Below are 24,933 nucleotides of genomic sequence, written 5' to 3'. Positions count from 1 at the left end.
TGTTACTGTTAAGTTGTATACATAACAAAGAAGGATTTAACTTACTCCAAGTACTTGGAGGATAAAAAATTAAGCTATATGCTTAACCTCCTAAGTCACCAAAATCAAATAATGAAAATGAAATAAAACACTATTTTAGGCCATGACGATAGACAAGAGCTTGAATTCAAAAATAGTTAAAATTAAGATCCTTAAAAACCTTTTTAAAAAAGTATTTGAGTTCAAATAAAAATTTAAAATATACATAAAAGAGATACAGAAACATTGCAAAAGAATTCAACACAAGCATACATCAAATGATGGTGAATTGGACATAGTTTAATCTGTTACATTCGTCGCGAGACATGGCACGACGAGAGAAATCTCTCGTTGTGATGTGCACTATGATGCAAGCATGATGGTTCTTCAAAACCAACTTTCAAACAAAATATTACCCTAACTATAGAGACCTTAAATGCACTAAAAACCATGCAAGGCACTTAACTTCTTTTCCTTCCACCATGCCAATTCTTATAAAATACTTCCTCCAAACTACAATATAATCATACTTAATTAATTTACTATTTACAAATAATATTATTTGAAATCTTAAATTCTTAAAATTATTCATGTCTTTTCATTTATATCCTCATTAAATACCTTACATAGAAACCTTAATAATAGTAATTAAAATTTTAATGCATGATTTTTTTTCAAAAAGAGTAATAAATAAAGTATGAGTATAGTTAAAAAAACAAATGTAGAAATTATCTAATACCCTATATTTTTAAACAAGATTTTTAAAAGATGTTTTATATTATAATCCAGAAAGAATATAAACATTAATTTCCTTTTATCTTTTACTCCCTCCATCCCTATATATGAGATATTTTTAACTGAATTATGTAAATCAATAAAAGGTAGTTATTTAAAGCATAACAATATTCCACCTTTACACTTAATTATTGTAAATAATAAATAAATTTATGAATACTTTTCTTTTCGTTCCTTTCCAATGTAATAAAGATGTAATGGTCTATTTATTAAAAAAATATACTAACACCTTATATTTAAGAATAAAAGAAAGTTTTAAAAAATTTCTTATATAGACAAAACAACAAAGTGAGTACTTGCTTTGCCTTGTACCACACAAGGCAAGGAGCCTTTCTTTTTCTTTCCCATATCAAAAACCAATATTTTAATATTTTTATCTAGAGTTCATAAATATATCTTCCATACATGTATCCATTTGGCAATTAAACCAACATTAACATGACCAAATATAATTTCTCTTATATAATATAATTAAACTAAATGAGACCCAATTAGGCATCATGAAAAAATCACAATCATTTTTATTAATGCAAGAAGAAGAGAAAGAAACAGAAGCTATACTCATGCAATCTTTCTTGAGTATATTTGCTGACCCCATACACAAAAAATGTAACCTATAAATTTTCATGGACATTGATAACTCAAAAACCTAAAGTTACGAGCATCCTTGAGATTTTTTTAATTGAACCTCACTTGAATTAAATAGAGAAATTACACAAAGATGCAAATAGGTCCCATATTTTTTTATTTTTCTCTCCCTCATTATTTCATCTGAATTAATTTCAAAAGATTGACTTTCAATTCTCCATATGCTTGTGTGCAGAAATGTCTTGCCCTGATGAAGAAGCTACTAAAACCAACTTAGCAGTAAGAAAAGCTCAGCAAAAGAAGCCCAGAAATTAAGCATTGGGCCTAAAGACTTTTAGGGTTTAGAAATTCTTTTATTTTTTATTTATTTATTTATTTGTATAGTTTGCACTTTTCCTCTGATGTATTTTTCAGTTGTAACTAACCTATCCTATATAATGATTGCATTCAGGAACACCTCACACATTGTTAGAGTGAGCACTAATTTTGTTTATCGTTTTCTCCTTCTTGATATCAGAGCACACAATTTCCATGGCGACCTTTCCCATTCTCTCAACCTTTAGCTCACCAGCCTTTGTCTCTTCGACCGCTCCATCTATTCTCTCTTCTATAGCATCTCTGTTTTCATCATCTTCTACCTCAAATTCACATACACCTTCTTCTTCCACTATTGTGCCTACGACTACCGAAACACCTACTGTATATATAAAAATTATGCCCTTCATTAATAGTTTGATTCAGACAGGATCTATCAAGTTGTGTTATTGGATTGCCTAATCAACACGCATAATGACGTGGATGTTCTCATTCACAAGAAAAAAATGTGGATCACTACAGGTGATACAAACAACGTTGCTACATCAGTTAATGGTCTCTGCATAAATGTCCTTCAGTCGGGTTTCAATTTTGAATATATTAATATAGGTCGAAGGTTGAATGATTTTTATGAAGATTAGTGGCACAAGAAGAAGGCTGAGACATGATTATTGTCGTAAACCGTGGCATTTTGTCATCTCTATTGTCGGAATCATTCTCCTTATTTTCTCCGTTGTGTAGACCATATTTTCTATATCCTCCGAGTAGTGAAGTCGAAGAGTAGATTCAAAGCATGTATCGTACTAATATTTGAGTGTTCTATTGTCCGAGTTTGTTATGAATGATGTTGTGAAAATTCCCAAACTCAGCAATGAGGGAAGAATTGTTTTATAATGTTCTGTGCTGAAGATAAGATTGTATTATTTTAACTTTCTCCCATGATAACTCGATATTGATCTTAAGGCTTATAGTTTAAGAATTGGCATAACTGGATTTTTTCACAACTGATATCATTAACTTTTTATTAGTGCAATGTTACCTTAGAAATTTAAAAAATAGTGCAATGTCAGTCTGAAATAACGTTTGACCAATATTGTTTGTTATTTTGAGTGTTTAAAGGGCAATTTTACCCTAAAAGTTTGCCTGTGAGTAATTGATATCCTAAACTTTTAATTGGTGTAATGTTTTTGGATTATCAACATTCAAATGAAAAGAAGGATCCAACACAACTTGTTACCACTCCAAATGCTATAAAAAATAAAAAAATTAAAATTAAAACGCTATAAAAAAATTAAAATGATCACAATTTTTGATAAAAATAAAATAAAGAGTAAAAGTGAAACAAAGACACTTGGTGTGACTGGCATCTTAGATCTATGATTTGTGCTCTTTGCTTTAATTTCAAGTAGATAACAAGCAAAAAATTCCAACGAGCATAAATGATTTGGCAAATCAGACAATGCAATATAATAAGTTTGAACAACAAAATAATATTTGTTTTTAAAAAGAAAATGATCGATGATAACAGCAATTCAATTGAGAGATAAGAATTGTTAGATACAAAGCGGTCCCCTCCATCTTATCTATTGCAGCAATATGTGAACATTACCACTCTAAATGAGAATGATAAGTACAATGAAACACGGAATAATAAGAAAATTGCTAGTAAGTCCCTTTTTGAAACTAAAATTATACCAGAGAACTAAAGGACCAGGGTGCAAGCAAATAAGTTTAGAGTGCAAGCAGATAGCCATGAAATCTCAAGCCTATTTGCTTGTACTCAAGTTCTTTGTTGCTTCAGCACAATTTTGACACTAACGCAAGGACTTAGTAGCAATTTTCCCAACAATGAATTTTTAATAGAAAGGTGTTATTAACATAAATGCAAGAAAAAATGTTGACTGGAGTTATATTGATGTTAAATTCTAAATCATTGAAAATAAGTCATTTATACATAGGGTAAAATTAAAAATTGTTGCTTATTCAGGATCTATCATTAATAAGTCATTCTAAATCATTGATTTTGTTGCTTATTCAGATGCTGACTAGGTTGCATGCCCTGATGATCGTTGTTTAGTAGGTGGCTATCTTGTTTACATGGGAAATGCTCTCGTGTCATGGTCCTAAAAGAAACAAAAGTCGTTGCTCGTTCAAATGCAGAATCTAAGTATCGTGCTTTAGCTCATACCTCAGCTGAATTGGTGTGGCTTTGTTCTTTATTATCTAAACTTGGTTTATTTCTTTCTCGGCCTTCCACAATCTGGTGCGATAGTCTCAATACTGCAGCTTGAGCTTCTAATCCAGTTATGCATTCACGTATTAAACATGTTGAGATCGATATGCATTTTGTTCCGGATTTGGTTCATGGCAAACAAATCTCTATCCATTATGTGCCTACGATTAATCAAGTAGCAAACTTGTTGACCAAACCTTTATCTTTTGCTCGTTTTGTGTATCTTAAAGACAAACTCGGGCTTTGTACAATCGCCTCTTGTTTGAAGGGGAATGCTGAAGAAGCTATTAAACCCAACTTAGCAATAAGAAAAGCTTAGCGGAAGAAGCCCAGAAATTAAGCATTGGGCCTAAAGCCTTTTAGGGTTTAGAAATTCTTTTATCTTTTATTTATTTATTTGTACAGTTTGCACTTTTCCTCTCATGTATTTTTTGGTTGTAACAAACCTATCCTATATAATGATCGCTTTTAGGAACACCTCACACATTGTGAGAGTGAGTACTAATTCTGTTTATCGTCTTCTTCTTCTTGCTTCAACTATCTCCTATAAATTTATAGTCCCGCATGAGAGAGAAAGACTAGGACCCACCTCCCTGACTTTCTCTCTCCGATCCTATTCCAAATATCAAACTATACATCACATTTGGAGAAGATTATTCACTGTAACTGACACAGAATTTGTCCGCTGCAAGTCCTGTAGTATCTCTAAAGCTTTAGATTCTAAAACATATCCAAACAAGCAATAATCTTAATTCTTAACATAAACAAGAATGCCGAGAACTATTGATTCCATTAAACATGAAACATTCGAGCAAATACACAAACTTATCATGCATTAAATATTCCGCAGCGTAAGTACACCATAATTAGAGTTTCACAAGATAAATGCCATCTTACCATCCTTTTTTATTTCATTTTAGTAAAAATACAGGAAACTCAATCATCATCATCAATATCAATATCAAATCTACAGCATGCAGGGCTGTTCACAAGCTGTAAAGAATACAACTGAAATTTTTCAGACTCCAAGAAATACATAAGTCCAACCTACTTAAAATAAAATAACAACATTAGACATGATGAAAAAGTTGAGGGAAGAGTTTAATTTCCTAATGCAAAGACAAGTAGGAAAAAAATTCCAATTGCATTACTTAAATAACAGAGACGCATATGAACCCCATCAAAGACAGTGCCTACAAGCATGGTAGTTACAGAGCCTATGGTTGGTTGGGGGGTGGGGTTTTCCAAGCCCATGTTTGATTAAACCATGGTGAAGTGGAGGGGAAGCCCCTCCCGTCTTAATTAAAAAATATATATTCATATTTTTTATATTTTAAAATCAAACAATTCGGTAATATATATATATATATATATATATCATTAGCATGCAGTCCTGCAATATATTAAAGTAAATCAGATTGGTTTGCACTGTTTGACAACCAGAACAAAGAACTATAGAGAGTCAGAACGACGCTGGAGCAGACGAAGGTGCAAAGGTCTGAAAGCTGAAGTGGTTGAGAAGCAGGGAGGGCTACAACAGGAAATAGCATTTTCTTCCCAACATCTCTCCACTTGTGGAGAGAAAATTCTAAGACAAGGATTGCGAGACGCACACCTTATTTTCTATCATACTTTTCCTTTTATCTAATTTTCTCTCCCTTTCCAGACAAGTGAAAATATGTTTTCTTTCATGCTTTCTCTCCTGGTTTTCTTTCTTCCCATACTTTCTTCCCATCTAAACAAAAAGTTAAATCATCATTACATGGTTTCCCAGAATAGGTCTCTTCGTCACATCAAGCATGCGCCAACCTAATTGACTTCAATAATGCTTGATGATCTTGTTGAGAGGATGAAATTCAGAAGATCTATAGACCGATATGGTTATTGGGTAAATTTTACACAAGTGGGCCACACGTAGCCTGTTCACAACCAAAACAAAGGGGAAAGCTGGATTATAAACTGCACTCAATTGCCATCAAGCATTCCAAACACAAATCTTAAACAAAATTATTTACAAACTACTCCCTTCATCCCTACATCTCTATATATAAAGTATTTTCTAAAAACTTATTTTATCCTTAAAAATAAGGAATGTCATGCTATTTTGGAATAATTCAGGCAATTTTTCCTTTATTGGCTTGAAAAAAGGAATAGATATTAATTATGTGCTTTACCTACTACGATGAATATTAATTGTGATATTATTAGAGGTAAAATTATTAAATTGTTATGATTTTATGTGCTTTTAATTAAATAACTTTTATTAGTATACGAGATTTGATTAAAAATGCCTTATATATATAAGGATAGAGGGAGTAATAATTTTGAATACTAAAACACCTTTTGTTCTTTTTTTTTTGGTTAAAATTTTATTTGTGATGTATTTTTTTTTAAATTTTTTGTGTTAGATATTTGCAGATTATTGAAATATCCTACTCAAAATATCTATGAAGAAAGCTTGTGAGTCTAGGTTAGTAAAATTTTTATGGTTAAATTTAATTTTTTTCATGTAGTTATTTATTTTAGTATAGGTATGTGCTTGCTCAAAAAAATTTAAATTGTTTCCATGTGTTAGTTATTTTCCATGTAGTTATTTTTTTCCTGTTGCATGAGTATTTTTTATTTTTATGATATTCAATTTTTTAATTTTAAGTGATTTTGGTTAAATGTAATATTAGATTAAATTTAGGTAAAAATTTAAGTTATAAATAAATAAAATATTGTTTATAAATAAATATTTGAATGTGAAGAATTTATTGTCATTAGGATATAAATCTCATAAAACCAATGCTAGGAAAAAGAAGGAGTTGATTAGTTATATTTATATTAATTCATACAAGTTTATGATAAATTACATGTTTAATTTGACATAATAATTTCAATTTTTATATTTACAGGAAATAATTGGTGAAAAATAGTTAAATTGTATAGATCTATTTGTGGCAACCTATATTCACAAGGATGGCACTATACTTTTAGTTGCACAAGCTAGAATAGTATGGTGCAAATTTTTAATTATTATAACAATTGCATCTCCATCACCAAAGTACTAAACTTTAAATGCTAATATATTACATGATCAAATACGTGAGAAAGCAATTGCAGGTAGGGTTGTGTGATGAACAGGAAGCAGACAACATGTCATATGAAATTTATACACAAGTGATTGGCTCTGAGCATCTTGGACGTGTTTGCGGCTTATGTATAGGCTCCACCTTATCCATGATGACTAGATTGCTTCTTGCTTTTTGAGGGTAAAATTCGGTGGAGGATATATATGCCCTGAATGCAAAGATGGCACAATTAGAATAGGAGAATATGACTCAAAAAGAAACGATTGCCACATTACAACAGAAGGCGGATTGGATGCAAAGTTAGATTGAAGAGTTGTATGAGTTCATGAGGAGGAATCAAGGTGGTCAATCTTCGAATCCATCCCCTGGTGATCATGGGCAATGAGTATCCTAGGCTGCTCTTAAGATAATGTTGTTTGTACGATTTGAATATTCTTAACTAAAATTTTGTGACTCTTGTTATGGTAGATTTAATTAACGTGTTTGTTAAGACTTATGTATTTTTATCATGCGTGGTTAATATTATGGTGGACTTTGTTTCATATATATGTTATTATATTAATATATTTTCATTTATATACTGTATTTAAATAATTTAAAATAAAATAAATAAAAATAATTAAGAAAAATATAAAAAATTAATATAGTGAAGCATTTAATTGAAAGGAACACTCTTTGTTAGGGCATTTTTATGGGAAACGCTTTCTGTCGGGGCGTTTGAACAAGAGATGCTTACACAGGAGGCATTTATTATGAAACGTCGCCACAGGGGGCATTTATGGAGGCATTGATTTTGTAGCTAAAAATGCCCTTAAAGAAGGCATTTCAAACGCCTCATGTGGAGGCATTTATTACATCATTTTTTTGTAAATATTGTCGTCCTCTTCTCATAATCGTGCACTTTCTACATTTGAAATGTCTTTACAATGCTTTCTTCTTTCTCTTCTCCATCAAGAAGGCTTTCAAGGTTGCCAATTACCTAGCGGAGCCTCTGTCTACAAAGAGTCAGCATCATCGTACCATATTAATTTGTTTATTTTCATGTTTTTAATAGTTAACATTTGTAATTTTATCATCATGTTAACATTAATTATTGTTTTTCATTATTTAATAACAAGATAATTTAATTCTTATAAATAAAATAAAATGAACGACACTGAAAATAATTAAATGATTTGTATTGAATATTAATTTCAATTATGTAAATTAAATATTAAAAATGATTGAAGTCAAATTTATTTATTGAATATTAAATTCATATTTTGAAAAATTAAAAAATAAAATTAAAAAAATTTTGAAGAACATTTTGAATGGGTTATTTACAAATAAACACATCTTCTGTAGGTGTGGAGGCGTTTTCTTCAAACGCCTCCTTTGAGGGGTTTGCTCATAAATGCCCCTTGTAAGGCATTTGCAGAAAAAAATTATCTCAAATATATCATTGCTCAACGACTTCTTTAGAGGCGTTGTTTCAGTTTGAAAAAAAAAAAAAAAAGGCTCCCTTAGGAGGTGTCTTTTGTGGTTTTTGGCATTTTAGGAAAATGACACCAAAGTAGTGGTCACGCTTGTTTTGTGGCGTTTTTGAAAAACACCGCAATCACCTTTAAGAGTGTTTTAAAACGTCTCCATAGCAGGAAAAAAAAAATGCCTCAAAAGCAACATTGTTTTGTAGTGAGATGTTCCTCTTCATGCAAAGGTTATTTTAAATAATCCTTGATTATTACTTACTAAGCTATGTCGGTTCATGAAACAATATATAGGATCATGATTTTTAAGTTAAAAGTTTTAGGCACTACGTCGTTAGTGCTTTACTGATCAGTTCTTCATTGGTGACTTTATCTTTGTAATGACTTTTTCCCTTTTTATGTACTCCATTTTTTATGAGATTAGGTGTTTAAAAGATATTAGAAACTTTTTAGTTTTTAAATATGTAATTAATGAGTTTTTTTTTAAATATTCCTAATAAATAAACCATTTAATTATTCACCATTGATTGAGACACTTTATAAAATAATGGCAAACATAAAAGACATCAATAAAATGTGGAAAAGACATCTTATTGATCTCTTTGAAAGGGGGGAAAAGACATCGTCGGTGCAAACTTACTGAGGACATCGATAAGTTTTTCCCTTCCATTATTGACGAAGATACCACAAATAGTCTTGTTTGGTATATGTAGTCATTTTTAAGGGCAAGGAGCTATATATAGACACATTTTGTGGAATCACTAGTACAAAAATGAAAAGGAAGAATAATATGCCCCGCAAAGTTTTATGATGAAAAATCTTCACAAGTCGGGAGGTTTAAAGGTATGCTTGGTTTGACGTTAGCACCACAAAAGTCTGTGTAATTTATAATGCGTCATTGATATTCGGTAAAGTTGAAGAACCAATAAGGCAAAAAAAAAAAAAAAAAACTAATTAACAAAACCTGCCATGTCTAATTTTGAGTTTGAGAACTCTATCATTCGTAGATGTTTTATAAGTAGTACACTGAATGATAACATATTTTGATAACACAACACTTGAAAATGTACAAGCTTCTTCAAATCTACCCCAAACTAGCTACTTGAAGATAGAAAATATGGTCTGAACAATGGTGAGGACAAGGAGTATGATTCCAGCAATAGAGGCCACGATTTGCCATGGTGTCCTGCAATAATCATGTTTCAGAGTTGCTTTATTCTGACGCAAAGGATTTTTGCAGAATCCATTTAACCTTTTGAAAAGATCAATATATTCAGAAATCATCACTGATTGAAAGGAATTCTTTTGCATTATTCTAAATAATGCAACAACCTCGGTATCAGGTTTGAAGCTATGGATTATATTCTCATCAACGAGAACGTTCACATCTTCCTTTGTGATGATAAGGCAATTCCACTCACTAATGTAGTTTGTAATGTAAGAGGCACGAGGACAATGGAGCTGTTCAAAAGCAACCATATTTAGAAACAAAGCTTTAGTCACGAGATCCTTCACCACAAAACATGGAAGCTCAAGAACACCCCTTGAAAACTTGATGTCTAAGATGCTCTTGCTTTTACTGGCCTTGAACTTTACTCCAAATTCTTGCAACTCCTTTGCAGTGTATAAAAGAACTTCAGTAGTCGAAGAAAATGGTTTCAATGTTGGTGGTTCTCTTTGTCCGAACAAAAACCTTACCAAATCTGTAAAATGCTTGATCCTCTCATGAGGATCATGCTTTGGCTTCTCAAGGTCAAACATCGGACAAAATAACTCATAAGCAAGCTCAAGAAATGAAGGGAGATTACCACGAAGGCCAAGAGGAAACGCTATATTGAATAGCTCTTCAAGAACAAAGAATGGTAATTGATTTTCAAGTAAAACCAAATCTAGAGGTATAGTTTCCAAAAGTGGAAGCTGTGACAGCTTAGCATCATTCAACATGTCCTCTCTCTTATAGAACCTGTACAAAAATTCAATGATGAAAGCAGCATCCACTAATATCAATTTCACAAGTTCCATGTCACCGAAGTTGATGTTCTCTGAGTAACAAGCACGCACTTTCGGCACTGAACGTTTCACAAAACTAACCAAATCATTCAGGCTTGTCTTTGTTCTTTGTGTAAATCTTTTGAAGAAGACTTGCTTGTGCCTTTCCATATCTCGCAGCCTCTTATTCGTACGGTAATGAAAGGGACCAATTGAAACAAATTTTGGGGTGTAGGCGTCTGGTCTTAGATCACGCATCGTATGACACACGCTAGAGATACACCAGTCTGGTGACAAAAGACCATCTCCACTATCTCGAATCAGTGTTTCAATGTCAATCATCACATCATCTTCCATCTATATCAAATTTGATTTTGAAAGAAATGAGCAATTAGGTATGCAAATTAATCAAGGACCTGTTTGTTTAAGCTTAACAAAAAAGAAAGTGATTGGAAGAAACTGAATTAAACATGAGGGGTTGTAAGAAGAAAATATGTTTTCAGCTTATTTTGATAAGTAATTTCAAGTCCTGAAAAGCAGTCACATTAAACAAAAATATCGAATGCATTCTCAACTACCCATGAGGCCATTGGTGGTAATAATGTTTCCATATGGGGGTTCAGGTTTGTCTGGCCAATGGCAGAGCCAAGACCCCTAGATGAAAGGGTGTAATATCTTAGAACACAAGGGCAGGGTGCAAAATATTAAAACTACTTAAGGGTAAATAGTTAAAATTTCAAGGCCAAATGCAAAATATTTAAATTTATAACTAAAATTTTAATATTCCCCAAAAACGACAGGGTGCATTTGCCCACCCAACTCAATGTGGCTCCTTACTGGTTTGGACAGATGGTAGTAATAGCCCCAATTTTTTTAGGATACCGAGTGATATAATTTTAAAAAAAACAAATTAAAGGCTAAAATAGGCTAATAGCACATATAGGCATCAAATATTAGCAATCTTACCTGAGCAGAGGTCAAGTCTTTCTTCTTCAAGCCTGTCTTCTTCATGTCTTCCATCTTTGAATGAATCCCAGTATGCGCGAGCAAGCGCTTCCTATATACTGCTACTGTGAAGTGCAAATTTTCAATTTGTAGAGTTCAATATATTCTTATATATAGCTAGTACGATATAATTGTCTAACAAGCTAATAATTTTGAAAGCAGACATGCACGTATGCTTTTGTAATCTTACAAGCTGCAACCAAGAGAAAAAGCAAATAAACTCAAAAGCAAAGAATTCACACGATTGGAAGATAGTGGAAGATTCAGCAACTTTGTTCTTCCAAATTGATTTGTGTTTTTAATGTGGAGTGACGAGAAGTTATGCAACCTTTGTTTTTCTAAATATATCTGAAATTGCAAGTCTTAATTTTCTTGATGTTCTTTCTTTGTTTTTTTTTTTTTTGGTCATGAATTTTCTTGATGTTCTATTACAGAATATATAACATGTAGTTCATCCCCCCACAATCTAGAAGAAATTTTCTTTTTATTTTTTTATCCTGAAAAAATTTGCTTCCGCGTAGCAAGGAAGTAATATTCTTGAGAAAGAATATTTAAAGGGTATTTTGAAAAGTGAAATTAATAGTACAAAATCATTTGAATTTGAGTGGAAAAAGTCTAATAATTAAATTATGTATAATTGCAATTTCTTTCCGGATCCTAGAGTTGTGAAACTTCGGCACATTTTATTTTGCAATTCATTATTGTCATTAAATAAATAAAACAGTGTCATCAATTATTTCAACTTCTCACTGGCAAAAGTTATTGGAACATCAAACTACTTCGATCGTTTACATAAATAAGTGATTAAATATTGACACCCTTTGAATTCAAGTCTAACTTCCTTTTCAATAAATAATTCATTAATACATATAGGGAAAAAATAGAATGGGTAAAATGAATGAATTAGGTCTCATACACTTCAATTTTTCCATCACTGATATTTCTCCTACAGCACTCTTTAGCACCACTTCAGAATATTTAAACAAAAACTTATAATTCACTTCAGTTTACTGAATACATACAACACAAATATCAAAAGCAAATTAAAAATAGACTAAAAAATTCAAAAAAAAAAGGGGGAAATCATTTGTAAAAACAAAAAAAAAAAAACAAAAAGCGTCAAATAAGCTAATTTGAAACTGAATGAAACGCTAAATACAACAGTCTGTTACCAAATGATCATCTCTTCACTACGTTGAATCAATGCTTCAATGTCAACCATCACATCATCTTCTTCCATCTATCAAATTTGATTTAGAAAACAATATGCAGTTACGTATATAACAAAATAAGAGGAATTAATAGGAGGGATGTGAATCCTATCGCCATACTTTCTCTCATGTTCTACAAGTTCCATGTAATTGAGGTGGATGTCCTTTGAGTAAGAATCACGAACTTGTTGCATTGAAGATATGGCGAAATAACTAATTAACCAAATCACTCAAGCTTTTCTGAGATTTAGGGGCAACTCTTGCAAAGAAGATTTCTTTGTGCCTTTGCATATCTGGTAGTCTATTATCATCATTATGAATGGGGCCAAATGAAATAAAATTTGAGGAATAAGCGTTTACATATTGATCACGGATCGTACAAGGCACCTTGTAGCTAGAAACAGCATCTAGGTAACAAGACACCCCCTTGGTTTCGCTGAATCATTGCTTCCCTGTCCGTGATCACATGATCTGCCAACTATATTTTGATTTAGAAGAGCAATCATCAACTTTGCATTAAAAAAAAAAAAAAAAAAGAGGAGGAAAGAGGAACATAAGCTTGAGATGAGATCCAAACTGAGAAGAAACTAGAGGGCAACTACATGTACACTTGATCATTCGATAGCGCAGATTTCTTGTAATCTCTCACAAATCTTTTGGTAAGTAAAAATTAATTGAAATGCTAAAGAATCTATAATACCATACATATATAGGCATCAAACTGCAGCAATCTTACTTGTTGGGGAGGTTGTTGATGAATTTCCTCCTGTTCTTCAGTAATATCAAACATGGTCATGCATTGCGACTTCATTTCTTGGAAAAGAATCTGAGAATGTAAGATCTGATCTTCTTCACCAAAGCAGCTTAGCTGATACTTGAGACTGGAATCTGGGGTCCTTTTATATTTTTTTGTCCACCAAGGAGTTGGCAAATAAAAACAAAGAAGAATGAATTCCATCAAACTAGACAATCTCTGTTAACATAGAAAAAAATCTAAAAATAATATAAAAAAGACAAATTATAATTTTTATATCCTTTTTTATTCTTTCAGTTATTTTCTGTAATTATTTAAATTATTTTTTATATCTTTATAATCAATTAACAATCAAAATTATTTGTAAACAAAGATTGTCATGATTTTAAATATTTAAAAATAAAATGTACCAAGTTTAAAATTTCAAATAATTTTAGGCTTATAATTTAAGGATTAATTGAAATGCTGACGTAGCGAACGCGACTTCATGTAGATGGTGCAAGGTTTAAATGGAATAATATAAGAACACAGCTGAGCTGGCTTTTCTAGATTCTAATATTATCAAGGGAGAGCATATTAATATTAAAACCATAGATGTGACTGAATTAAAAAATATATAATAAATTGTTAAGATTGAAACGAAAATAATTTTGTAAGATAAATTATTAAATTGCCCTTAATAGAAATAAAGAAAAAATATAAATTGGTGCTTAACTTATTAAATAATATGTAATATCATTTGTTAAATCCCCAACAATTCTCATAACGCTACTTTTTTCAACATAATGAAATGCTATGTTTTCTTACCAAGTAAGCTAATGGATTTTACAAGCTAAGCTATAAGTTAAAAATTTATAACAAGTTGTAATAGATTTAACTTGAGTTAAATAACTAACAGGCTAATTAAGTCTTTTTCTCACTAAATCTTATTTTCATATAAGTATTTGGGGAGTGCAGTAAATTTTTATATTTTTGAAACCTTTTCTTGATATAAAAAATTTCTAGGAGTTCTTAAATACCCCATCTATTAAAAAATATAAAGCATTTTTTGAGGAGTTGAGTGTTTAAAAATGTAAGGCATTTTTAATCTTTCGAGGTGCAATCATTGCCTTTTTTTTCAAAAGTATTCATATTGATAATGACTTTACATTTATTATAGGGTATTTAATAAAGATAGATATAAAAAAATAAAGTTAATTTAAAAGTAGGTAACTACTTTATTGGAGGGTGAGATTTGGTAAAAAATGCTTTACATTTTTTAAAGGTAATATTTTTCATTATATAAAGCAATGATTAAAAAATTAAATTAAACCAGCCAATCATATCAGTTGAACCATCGACCGGTCAGGCTAACGACTTGGTCAAGTAAAACAAATCATCTAAAAGTCAATTAGGCTAATGACTTGGTCAAACTTGGAACTAAGTTTGGTTTTTAAAAAGCAAACTGTTAAAAAAATACCTTTTTTCTTTTTTATTAATTTTTTTATAAAATAACTAATTTTTTTAATCATTTGATGTTATATTATATCATATAACTTGTTAAGTTATGGTAAACTTAAAATATTTAACTTTATTTTTAAATTAAGTAATAATTTCATATTTATTTCTTATACATATGGTTTTTTTAATTTAATTATTAAGTTATTGGTTCGATCATTAGTTTAACCTGATTAAACCATGCGAACTATAAATCGTTGACTTTTTTAGTTCAATATCCAATCAAGTTTTAAAAAATATTTATAGCTGTGATCTTAGGGCAATGTTTAAATAAAAAATGGATGATGCCATCGAATTAAAATATTAAATTGGTTGGCGTGGGTGTGGGTGTGTGGAGGAAAAACATGAGATGTAGAACACTTTTGTACTAATCTTTCAAAGGTTATATTTAAAAGATAAAATCATTAATGTAAAATTAAAATTTACAACAATTGATACCCTTCACATAAATATTATAATTGACCTTTTAAATATATAAATATTATATATATTTATATATGATATATTATAAGGATTTGAAATTTTGAATCGTTCCTCTTTTATATATATATATATATATTAATTCATCTTACATTAAAAACATCAAAATAATAAGCCTAAAATATAAAAAAGTTTTAAAAAAATAATTAATAATATTTATATTTTAAAAAAAAAAATAAGTTGTAAATATCAATTCAAACCCCTACAAATTTCAGAGACTTGGTTAAAATATACAAAAAAAAATTGAACTTCAAGGTATTTACACAAAACCCCTTATATAAATTTATATTAGTAAAAGTTATCATATTATATTAAAAAAGAACGTTAAAAACTCACGCGACATTATGCGTACACTAATAATTGCATTAAAAAAATTTATTAATATTTTATTTTATTATTATTAGCTAATGTCACCTCAACTCCACGTGGCTAGTAATAAGAGAAGCTGATAACTTACTATCAACATTGATATTCTTTTATTAAAAATAATCTTATACAAAATACTTCCACTATTTAAAAATATAAGATATTTTTAAAAAGTTAGATATTAAAAAATATAAAATATTTTTAATATTTTAAAATATAATTATTATTTTTTTAAAGTGCCTTTATTAATGAATGATTTTATATTTATTGTAGGGTATTTAATAGAGGTAAATATAAAAAGATAAGGTTAGTTTAAAAGCAGGTAATTATTTTATTAAGGGGCAAAATTTTATTAAAAATATCTTATATTTTTTGAATGAAGACAGTAAAAATTTAAATTTTAATTGAGAAAATTACATATCAATTCAATTCAATATAATTAATTATTTTTATATTTATTAATAATTAAAGTTTAAAAAAATGACAACACATTTATTAATGAATCTAGCAATAATGATTCTTCTAAATTTAACTGTTAATGCATATGAAAAGAATTAATTGTGTTAAGTGAGATTTTTAAAATATTTCTCTTATCTTATCGTGAATCGTGATCCACGCTGTGAGTGATTCCAGGGTTCTCCTGTCTCATTTGCTATCTGTATATCCATTATCTTTGAAAGATCAAGGAGGAAAATCTAGCTGGACCGCGGGATCTGCGGTCTTCTTGCTGAAAAGATTTTGATGCGTTGAAAAATATTAAAATGTTGTCGGTTTTCTTGATTTTTTGCTTTGATCATGTGCCACGTCTCGTCATGAAAGTATCCTCGTCTCTTTTATTTATTCACTTTCATTTCTTGTACGACTTTGACTTTGCGTTCATTTACCTGCCCTTGAATATTGAATAATATTGTTTTCCTTTTATTTTATTATTTTTTATTATTCGAAAACAATCACAGACATTAAATATATATATATATCTCTCATCAAAGATTTTAATTTTATTTTATCACAAGAGGGACTAATTATATTATTATTATTTCATATCATTCATTTTAAGATGTTTTGGATCTTAATGATTTTTTTTTTGCTAATTGATTTTAATGCTTTCATTTATCCTAAGTAGGGCTGGTTGAAAACTGGATGGCCGTATAGTTGATTTCTGTTGCTTTGATATTTTTCTTGGCTTCTTGTTTCATTTTCTGTTTAAAAATGCATTGGTTCTAACTTGTAATTAATTAAGAAGCCTAGATCATGCTGTATATTGTTGGTTAAGTTTGCCAAACAACTAGTAATTTTGTATGGTATGGAGGACCATTCGGTGCATTTAATCTAAACTTTTATGCTTAATTGGGCCATTAATTATACCAACTATTGTCAAGATTGTTAAACTTATAAGTTTAAGTAAATTTGTGATAAACAATGTAAATTTATATCGTAAGCTCAAACCGTAAACTTGTAAGAATTTACTTTTATTAATAAATATCCATTATAATATAGTCGTAATTTAATTTAAATATATTAAAAATAAAGGTAATTGAAATTAAACCCATTTATATTGATAAATTATTATATACAAGATATAAAAATTTTAAAATAAGAAAACTTATTTTTTATATTTTTATTTTCTTTTTTATTAATATTATTTTTTATGTTTCAAGTTTTTTTCTTTTGAACTAGGTTCTATAACTTTTATGAACTGAATTTTTTATAATATATAATTAACTCAATCAACTCAAAAAAAAAATTTGATAAGCTTGATAAATTTGACTAAGATTGCATCTAGCCTAAATTTATAAATTAATTGACACAATTTTATAAGTTAAAAACTTAAAAACAATAAACTCGGAGGTAAACTCAAGAGTTTAACTGAATTTATATTTAGTTCGAATATATAAATGAGTTAATATAATTTTATAAATTAAAAATATAAAAATATTAAACTCAAAGAGTTAACTCAAAAATTTAATAACCATGATTTTAGTTATTAAAGTCTGTCTCAATTGCGTAACCTTTTTTTGGTTCCCCTAATTTAATTGTTTGATTTGGTCATTGCTACATCCAACTGTCAAATTATTTGGCTAAATAATCTAAAGATGCATCATTGGCTTTGCTTAAACTCCCTCCATTTTAAAATATATGAGAGAATGTTTTTTTTATTTTTATTTATAAACGAAATTATAAATTTTAAGAAGTATTTATCACATTTTTCTTAATTATATTTATCCATTATAAATCAATATCTTTTTCTTTATATAAATTTTTTTCATTAATTATAGATGTAATTTAATCCCATTTTTTAATCTCACATATAATTATTATATTTGACTAATTTTTTTAAACTACATCTATAAATTGATTATTTTTTTTATATTTAAAAAGAGATGGAGTAACTTATATATAATAAATTTATAAATCATTTGATGCTTGACAACCACAAAACATTGTTCGATAAAGCAAATAATATTTTGGCCAAAAAAAAGATAAAACAAATAATACAATGCCTCTATATTTATTACTATTTACTAAAACAGTATAAATCTACAAGTTACATTTTAGGTATTCATTATTAGGGCTTATGAGGAATTAAAAAAAAACTTATAAATTTAGTCATTGAGAAAATCTCCCTTCTTTCTTTCGTTCTATTTTTCTTCCTGAATTTCTTCAGTTTTTTTGTCTTTATAAAATTATAGGAGAATGGTAGTTAGATCCCAAAATTTTAAATTCATGACAAGTAGATCCTAGAATTTTACATCAATGATTGACAGGTCCTCAACAAATTTTTTTATAAAATAAATTATAAATATTAATTCAAATAATTACAAACAAAATTTTATATTACAATTCAAAAGTTACATTTAATATTTAAATATTTATTTATAATTAGGTTAAAGTACACATTTAATTCTTTAATTTTATAAAATATTTTATTTTAATTTTTTAATTTTATAAAGTATTTTTTTTAGTTTTTTAACCTTAATATTGTTAGTTTTATCCCACAAATTTTTATATTTAACTTTTAAATATTGATAGAATATTATCAAGTGTTGAAATATAAAGTTTAATTTTTTTAAAAAATAATAATGATTGACATAAAAAATAATCATTTGAAACTAATGATGTTAGGATTAAAGGATTAAAAAGATACTTTACAAAATTAAAGGATTAAATTAAAATTTTATATAAAATTATAGGACTAAATATATTTTAGCCTTATAATTAAAACTCTTAAATTTATAATTATCTAGACTTATATTTTTAACTAATTTTTAAAAAAATTTGTCAAGAACTTAATTATTACTAATTTAGTGTTATGGAACCTAATTGTCATTTTTTTCTAAAATAATATTCCCTTTATTTAAAAATATAATATATTTTTTAAGAGCTTGAATATTAAAAAATATAAGATATTTATAGTCTTTTAAAGTGCAATATTTATCTTCTTCTTTTTTTCCCCAAAAGTGCCTTTATGAATAAATCATTTATATTTATTTTAGGTGAAACACCCTATTTAATAGCAATAAATATGAAAGGATAGAATTAATTTAAAGATAAGTAACTACTTTATTAAAAGTGAGATTCAATTAAAAATATTTTATATTTTTAATAAAAAAAATAAACTAGTTCCTTGTACTCATATCTTATAGTACACTAAATCAAGTTAAATATAAGCATTCTATTTAAATAATTATATCATACTTTTTGTGTAAAAGTATATTTCTACTCATAAAGTATTTTATAATGAACACCTAGCATCTTAAATTATTAGTCAAAATAATTTTATCTTTAAAATAATTAAAATGATGTATTTTTGTCATTGCCATTAAAATTTCAATGTTGATTGTTAAAAAGTATTAACTAAGACCCTAATTCTTTTATTAGCTGCCATTTCTGTCATTTAAGACCCTAATTTTCATCACATCATGTTTAGTTTACCACATATAATCATTTTATGACATGCATAACAATGAAATAATGCTTAGTTAATTTCAATTTTTTAAAAAAAAAAACAACTAATGCATTTTCAAATAAATGAAAAAAATGTTTACATAGCAAAAGGCATCCAATGTGGCATATTTTGAGTTTAAAAATCACTTTTCTAAAGTCATGTTACATTCCCTCCTTTTCTGTGGTTCCATCCGAACAGGGACTTAAATTTTCTCACCTGCAAAGGAGAGAGAGAAAAATTCAGGCCAGATCTAAATCATTAAATTAAATTTAAAATTTAAAATTTGATAATTTTTAAAAATATATATTTAATTCGAATGATTTAGGTTTATAATGGAGAGACATTGAAAAAAAAAAATGAAAGGAGAGAAATCCACCCCATTCAAACATGACTTTTCTTTCATTCACCCAATTCTTTTGTTAGCTATCATTTATGTCCATGTTGAGAGTGACAGCAACTATGCAAGAAAAAGAAATGAGACTTGGAAAATTATTGCTATTGTTAGCAGCGGTAAGTAACAAGAATCAATGGTGATGGTATGTCCAATGGCCCCGAAATCAGGAGTGGGTGATATGTATCCTTATTAACGAGAATCAAGAAAAATTATAAAATTTAATAAAATTTTAACTTTATTTTTATTAAATATAAATATTAATAATATTTTTTTTATTTAATGGAGCATAAAAAACTTGCAATAAACTATTGGTGTTAATTATAAATATAATTAAAAAAACTTCTCTCTTCCCTGCCTTATGTTAAAATTAAGGATGAAAATAAGTTAAGTTGAATTAGATTTTGATAAAATAGGCTTGAGCCTATATAGTAAATTAGAAGTTTGAGCCCAATTTGAGGCTTGTATAATGCTTTTTTCTTAGTTCAAGCCTAAGCGTACTTAAAGCCTGTCCTACCTAAAAACCTATTTAAAAGTAAGTCTCTTAAATAGGTTTACATTTTACTTTAAACATCTTAAATATACCTTAAAACTATTATAATATATAATATATAACTTAATTTATCAATTAAAATATATAATAATTGAAAAAACTTACCAACTACAATATCATATACTTTCTCCGTTTAAAAATATAAGAAATTTTTAGTTGAATCTCACCCCAATAAAGTAGCTATCTACCTTCAAACTAACCCTATCTTTTCATATTTACCCCTATTAAATACCCTACAATAAATATAAAGTCATTATTAAATAGGTACTTTAAAAAAAAGATAATAATTATCTCTCAAAAGAATAAAAATGTTTTACATTTTTTAACATTCAACTTTTTAAAAAATGCCTTATATTTTTAAATAGAGGGAGTAACAATAAAATAATATCACTAAAATTAATCAATAAATCCAATATGATTGAAAAAATAACTAGAAATAAAAAAAATATATTGATTAAATAGGCTGGCTTGTTAGGCTTAGGGTAGGCCTTAAAAAAAATAAGCCTAGCCTATTTAATTAAATAAACCTAATTAGCCTATTTAATTAAACAAACCTAATTAAAAGTTTGAATTTGGCCTAAACTTATTTGATAAATAAGTTGGATTGAATCTAAAGTAAGTCAAGTTGTAAACTTTTATTGAGCGCTTGACTTATTCCTACCAATATCATTTTGCAAATTGGAGGTGGCTAATTTTTTATTATGCTCCCATGGAGGGATCAGGATGTCTTCTAGTGTGAATATCCTGGTTTTTATCCTAGTCTAAATGTCAACCGTCCACTTTTTATTATTTGATCCCATGGTTGATACTCATATTAACTCCAACGGCGTCGATTTAAATTGGCAATCAGAGTCGTTCAATTTCACAGTAAATCCTAATAGTTCATCTTTTTAAAAATGGGATGGTTGGCTGGAAGGAAATGAGAGGAGAAAGGGCACGAGCGACTGAAAGTGGAAGAATGAATTAGAGAGGAGCCTGTTGAGTGGGTCATAGAAGGGGCCAAGGGCTTTTTGGCATTTGGCAAATAAGAGCACATTCATTGTTGATCAGGGGTTACTTGAAGAAACCAATGAATTACGTCACGTTTTATGATTGAAAAAAGTAAGTTTAATTTCAAATCTTTAGAGGGAGGAAAATAAAGGGGAGTTCAGTCACATGTAAAGGATGAGCATGGGGGTGGCATACTTGTACGTGAGTTACTTTTTAGAGGGTCTTATTTCACAAGGACTCACTTTTGGAATAGATTTATGTAATATATTGATTGGGAGCATCCTCACTATCACACGATAATAAATCCTCAGTGCATGACAACATAAAATCCTCCATCGTTCAAAACTTACGACAGTTACAGGAAATAGATTGGTCATTGATATCATCACTTACTTTCCAGTTTACTTTCTTACTAATTGTTATGACATACTCATATACAACTCTAGACTCATCTACTTCTTTTATATGAGCAACAGTTTGTTTATCCCATTCACGTTGGAACAAGACAAATATTGTTGAACTATCTTTCTTGATTATTTATAGTGAGCCTCAGAGTCATATCTTTTATCTTACACCACTTGATCAAATTGTGTGAAGAATTCATTTATCATAAGTATTTGCATCCAAATTGTGAACATGGAGGTCCTGGCCCAACTTAATTTAATTAGCTTTAAATAATTATATGAAAAAAAATAGAATATTTATAAAGTTTTAACCATTAAGTCAAGACCATTACCCATAATGAGTGAACAAGATGGAGGAAATGCTTTCGAAATTCAAGGAAAGTGGCAAATCATGGGACTTGGGCACCAAGCCAGAATCATCTATAAATAGAGGAGTTCTCTCTCAACAATCATTATCAGATCATCATCAGCATTAACAAACTATCAGTCTCAAATTCCGCATCTGCTATTTTATTTTACTTTTTTATCATGTAGTTTTAGTTTTTACTTTTCGTTGTACGGTCAGCATAGCCCGCCACCTATTTCTTTAATTAATACATCTCTGTTTTTCTGCATCTACATTAGTGTTCTTCACTTTGCATTTTTACATCTGGGTGAACTATGGTAAGAGAGTCCGGATTCCCCGTGTTTGATTAAAAGTCAGGTTCTTCCATTCTGTTGAGACCATGCGTCTCTGACACACCTCGCAACACTCCGCCTTGATTGATTGTTTGTTTTTTACGAACAATAAGTTTGGGTTCAGTGTCACTTAGTTGACTGCTACTCATGCCAAGTGTTAAAGCCATCTTCATATAGCATGATGCCCGATTTTATTTCCTTGATTTGGTACAAGGATTTTAACCAATCATTTTCTTCAGCATTGCATCTTGAGAGCTATTCCTCCAAGCAACCTCATACACACACTTATTAAATTTACTTAAGACGTGTGATCCATCTCTCGTTAAGTGTCCTAGTTAGTGCTCAAGGGCATATCTGTATATGTCACGTGCACAACAAATGTCTTACATCTAGCATCACTTCACACAACACTTTGGGCATGGTTTGATCTTAATTTGTAAATGTAGTTTGTGGCCTTTGATATTTGTGAGCCTGCAAGAATTTCTTAAAAAGCCATTTAAACAAGTGAGTCGTGTTGTCTTATTATATATTCTTGTTAAGCCATTGCTTCCTGACACCAAATCCAATTCAATGGCCATATTCCCACCAACTTTTCCAAGCTTGTTCCAAATCATCAAAGTCAAGCCATCTAATCAAGCCTACACAGGGAAAAAAACTACTTCAAGCATTAAAATATACTAATATATATATATAGGTGCATCTGTGTATATTCACCAAAATATATATGTATATATAGAAATATACAATTGTATACGTATAAAACACACACTTAGTTCATACAATTAAGCAAGGGCTAGCAAGAAAGTGACAAAAAAGAAAATAGTATATAGGTGGCATCAAAAACATGCATACACACAAATACAATAAACAGGACACACACAAGCAGCAAGGTCTGAAAAAACATTACGTACTCACAAAAAGCTTGCCGAATGGCTCTCTCCTCCCATCGATTAATTTCCCGCACTTCTGTCTTAAGTTATCAAAGAGGCCCTTAAGTTTTGTTGGAACATTAAGTTCTCTAAAATTAATGTTTATTCTAATTTTATAGAAACCTTATCCTTCATTGATCATAACCACTTTAACATACACCCTCTCTCTGAATATATCAAGATAATTAAGAATTTCACTATGAAAAATTGAAAAATCACTTTCAATCACATTTACAGAAAAGTGAATAAATGTGCTAACTTGCTAGTCCACAGACATTTGGAGATAGCTTTGATATTATGGTTTTAGATAACTCATCTCCTTATTGCATCAACCTTATGATTTTAGATATGACTTGATTTTGTCTTCTTCTATAGCCTTATATTAAAAAAATATTCTCTTGGTTAAAAAATATAGACATTTTTTAAAAAGCGTTTGCTAAAAAATGAGAAGTATTTTTAATAGGGCTAAAGTGTACTCTCTTCGTTTAAAAATATAAGACATTGTTAACCAAATTTCACCCCTAATAAAATAATTACCTACTTTTAATTAACCCTATATTTTTATATTTATCCTTATTAAATATCCTACAATAAATATAAATTCATTATCAATAGGGGCACTTTTAAAATAAAAGCAATGATTACACCTCAAAAGACTAAAAATATCTTACATTTTTTAACATCTAACTCCTCAAAAAATACCTTACACTTTTGAATGAAAAGAGTTTTTTTTATCTCCAAATTTTTTTTCAATAAACAATTTTATCCCTATATTGATAAGTGACATAATTTTACCCTTGAATTATTTTTTTAGGGAGTGCTAAGCACCTTGTAGAAAGCTTTTTGCTCCTTAAAAAAATAATTCAAGAATAAAATTGTCACACTTATTAGTATAGGGATAAAATTACTCCTCGAAATAAAATTTAAAAATAAAAATACACCTTAAACCTTTTTAATATTTTAAAATATAATTAATATATTTTTAAATTATTTATGATAAATAAATCACTTTATATTTATTTTAAAATAAAATAAAATATTAAATAAGTATAAATATAAAAGAGGATGTTAATTTCAAGATAATTAATTACTTTATTAAAAATAAAATTTAATTAAAAATATTTTACATTTTTTAATTTATTAAGTGTAACATAAATTAACTTCTGTTTCTTTGTTGTTTTTTTATTAGAAGCAAAACTACAATTTCAAAAAACATTAATTATATTTTTTTAAATTACCCCTCACAATGAA

At 28.8% G+C, this 24,933-nt stretch overlaps 2 protein-coding genes across 8 annotated transcripts in view; both read right to left on the bottom strand.

The window, feature by feature from the left end:
* Positions 1–4,543: 4,543 nt before the first annotated feature.
* Positions 4,544–24,933, bottom strand: part of LOC129315836 (E3 ubiquitin protein ligase RIN2) — a 43,472-nt gene continuing 23,082 nt past the window's right edge. The window contains exon 13 of the mRNA XM_054959926.1: positions 4,544–4,643. Within this exon, the coding sequence (XP_054815901.1) occupies positions 4,587–4,643 (57 nt within the window). The 3' untranslated portion in view covers positions 4,544–4,586. The remainder of the gene's footprint in view (positions 4,644–24,933) is intronic.
* LOC129315837 (UPF0481 protein At3g47200-like) lies at positions 9,460–13,571 on the bottom strand. Of its 7 annotated transcripts, XM_054959933.1 has the most exons (5): positions 13,431–13,571; positions 13,055–13,172; positions 12,656–12,723; positions 11,445–11,548; positions 9,460–10,835 (listed from the first exon to the last, which is right to left on the bottom strand). In XM_054959933.1, exons 4-5 carry the CDS (start codon positions 11,496–11,498, stop codon positions 9,588–9,590), a joined length of 1,302 nt encoding a protein of 433 aa, XP_054815908.1. In that variant the 5' UTR covers positions 11,499–11,548; positions 12,656–12,723; positions 13,055–13,172; positions 13,431–13,571; the 3' UTR covers positions 9,460–9,587. The 7 variants fall into 7 exon arrangements, with proteins under 7 accessions (XP_054815908.1, XP_054815904.1, XP_054815903.1 ...); XM_054959929.1 differs by having other exon boundaries at positions 12,656–13,172; XM_054959928.1 differs by having other exon boundaries at positions 12,815–13,566.

Source organism: Prosopis cineraria, unplaced genomic scaffold (genome assembly GCF_029017545.1).
Source record: "Prosopis cineraria cultivar Desert tree isolate PC_DT_omini unplaced genomic scaffold, ASM2901754v1 PC7, whole genome shotgun sequence".
Classification (NCBI taxonomy): Eukaryota; Viridiplantae; Streptophyta; class Magnoliopsida; order Fabales; family Fabaceae; genus Prosopis; species Prosopis cineraria.
The sequence above is the reverse complement of the archived record's forward strand: the minus strand, read 5'-3'. Positions and strand labels throughout refer to the sequence as shown.

Bases quoted from the DNA above. Each gene is read 5' to 3' on its own strand.
- LOC129315837 (XM_054959929.1), bottom strand. From the start codon at position 11,498: ATGGAAGACATGAAGAAGACAGGCTTGAAGAAGAAAGACTTGACCTCT. The intron at 10,836-11,444 runs GTAAGATTGCTA...AATTTGATATAG, and splicing joins AAGACTTGACCTCTGCTCAG to ATGGAAGATGATGTGATGAT.